General features: G+C 43.6%; 1 protein-coding gene across 1 annotated transcript in view; it reads right to left on the bottom strand.

The window, feature by feature from the left end:
- The window catches only part of LOC102205147 (DNA repair protein RAD50-like), a gene marked incomplete at its 5' end in the record, with an annotated part of 11,229 nt that overhangs the window by 6,259 nt on the left and 3,178 nt on the right, over positions 1-1,792 (bottom strand). Inside the window, 3 exons of the mRNA XM_005754013.1 lie at positions 184-359; positions 447-604; positions 711-887. Coding sequence (XP_005754070.1) covers positions 184-359; positions 447-604; positions 711-887 — 511 coding nt within the window. The remainder of the gene's footprint in view (positions 1-183; positions 360-446; positions 605-710; positions 888-1,792) is intronic.

The following is a 1,792-nucleotide window of genomic DNA, read 5'->3' as shown; positions in this document are numbered from 1 at the left end:
AGAGCTTCTGACAGCGTGACAGGATGTAAACGTTCATGCTGCACCTCCCAGACGACCTAATGTCACATAGCTGCAGTATTCTTTTGGTTGGTGGATGAAGACAGTAGTAAGAAAATAGGTCCCACGTAAAACTGATCGCAAGGTTCAAAGAAGCTACTACTCTTCCTGTTTGAGACCATTTACCTTTTGTCTTGAATATCTCGTCCAGCTCTCTCTGCAGGTTGCTCAGGTCCTGCTCCAGATCTCGACTGCTGCAAACATTCAAGAACTTCTCTTCATCTGTGGCTAACTGCAGCTCCTTCTTCAGCAGCTCAGCAGTAATGTGGCTTTTATTCTGCTCATTTGATGCCAAGTCCATTCTGAGATGAAAACCACAATGTAACAGTGGTGAGTGTCGGGAAAAGATCCATCTTAAAAGCATTGTTTTCTACTTAAATGTTACTAACTTGAGCTTTGTAAGTCTGTCCCCGGTGCTGCTGGTTTCCTTTGACTTGGAAGAGACCCAGTCCTCCAGCTCTTTCTTGTTTGGAAAGTGGCCCAATAGAGACACCAGATCCTCACAGTGACGAGACCGGATCTGAAGAATCTGCTCCTCCATCTCGGCCTGGAGGACAGAAAGAGGAAAGATGAGAGGGGAGAAGGGAAAGAAGGGAGATGATCAGTAAGAGAAGTAGAAAAGCAGCAGCAAGTGAGTTTAGGTTCCTCATTACTTTGCCCTTTTTCAGTATGTCCATCTGTGTGAGTGCAGCTGTGTGCATGTTGAGTGTCTCCATCTCTTCGTCGAGCTGTCTCTGTGTGCAGTCGAGTTCAGCCTTTTCTTCCTGGAGCTCCTCGACCTCGGCCTTCAGCTCCTCCACGCTGGAGCTCTGAACTGCATCTTCACGCTCCTGAAGAGAAACACACACAAAACACAATCTATGATATAAGAACATGAAAGAGGCTCAAGAGGAGACAAGTGTCAGACAAAGAAGGATGCTTTTGAACTGTGATTCATACAAAGCAGCTGTAACAGAGTCAGTGGTTAAATACATCAAGCTGTAAAAGAGTAGGATCAATGTAGTGTAAGAGACACACATGATATATCCAGTCTCTGATCCAGAAAAAGAGAATATCAAAGAAATCCACCTGTGATGATTTCACAACCTCAAAAACATCATGATCCGTGTGTGTGTGCATTCTCACCACTTCAGCCAGTTTATTTTCCAGCTCTTGCAGTCGACTACATGAATCCTGCAGTCGTTGCAGCTCTTCTGTGATGTTTTTCAGCTCTTGCTGCTTCTTTTGCCGCTCGTCTCTTTTCATCTCTACCGTTCTCTCCATGTACGTCTTCCTGTCCCTCATTTCATCAACAGACTGCTGCTTCTGCTGCTCCAGTTTCTGCAGCTCTGCCTGATCGAACCAAATATTAAGAGGAGGAAGAAGAGAAGTGAAGAGCACAAATATCTCATATATGATTGTTCAGATGACTTTTTTTGTAGGCATCTCTAGCTAACGTGTATTTTATCTTGGAATTCTGTTTTCAGTTAAATTTCATTTTTATCACACCAGATCACAAAAACAGTTATCTCAAGGCAGTTTATAATGTAAGGTAAAGACCTTACAATAATACCGAGAACCAGAGAAAACTCCGACAGATCGGATGATTCCCCTATGAGCAAACACATTGGTGACAGCGGGAAGGAAAAACTCCTTTATAACAGGAAGAAATCTGCTGAAGAACCAGGCTCAGGGAGGGGCAGCAATATGCCATGACTGGTTGGACATTATTTTATCTGTGAAAAATTACACACAA

The sequence above is a fragment of the Pundamilia nyererei genome, unplaced genomic scaffold (assembly GCF_000239375.1).
Source record: "Pundamilia nyererei isolate P.nyererei 1_Seehausen unplaced genomic scaffold, PunNye1.0 scaffold00494, whole genome shotgun sequence".
Taxonomy (NCBI): domain Eukaryota; kingdom Metazoa; phylum Chordata; class Actinopteri; order Cichliformes; family Cichlidae; genus Pundamilia; species Pundamilia nyererei.
The sequence above is the reverse complement of the archived record's forward strand: the minus strand, read 5'-3'. Positions and strand labels throughout refer to the sequence as shown.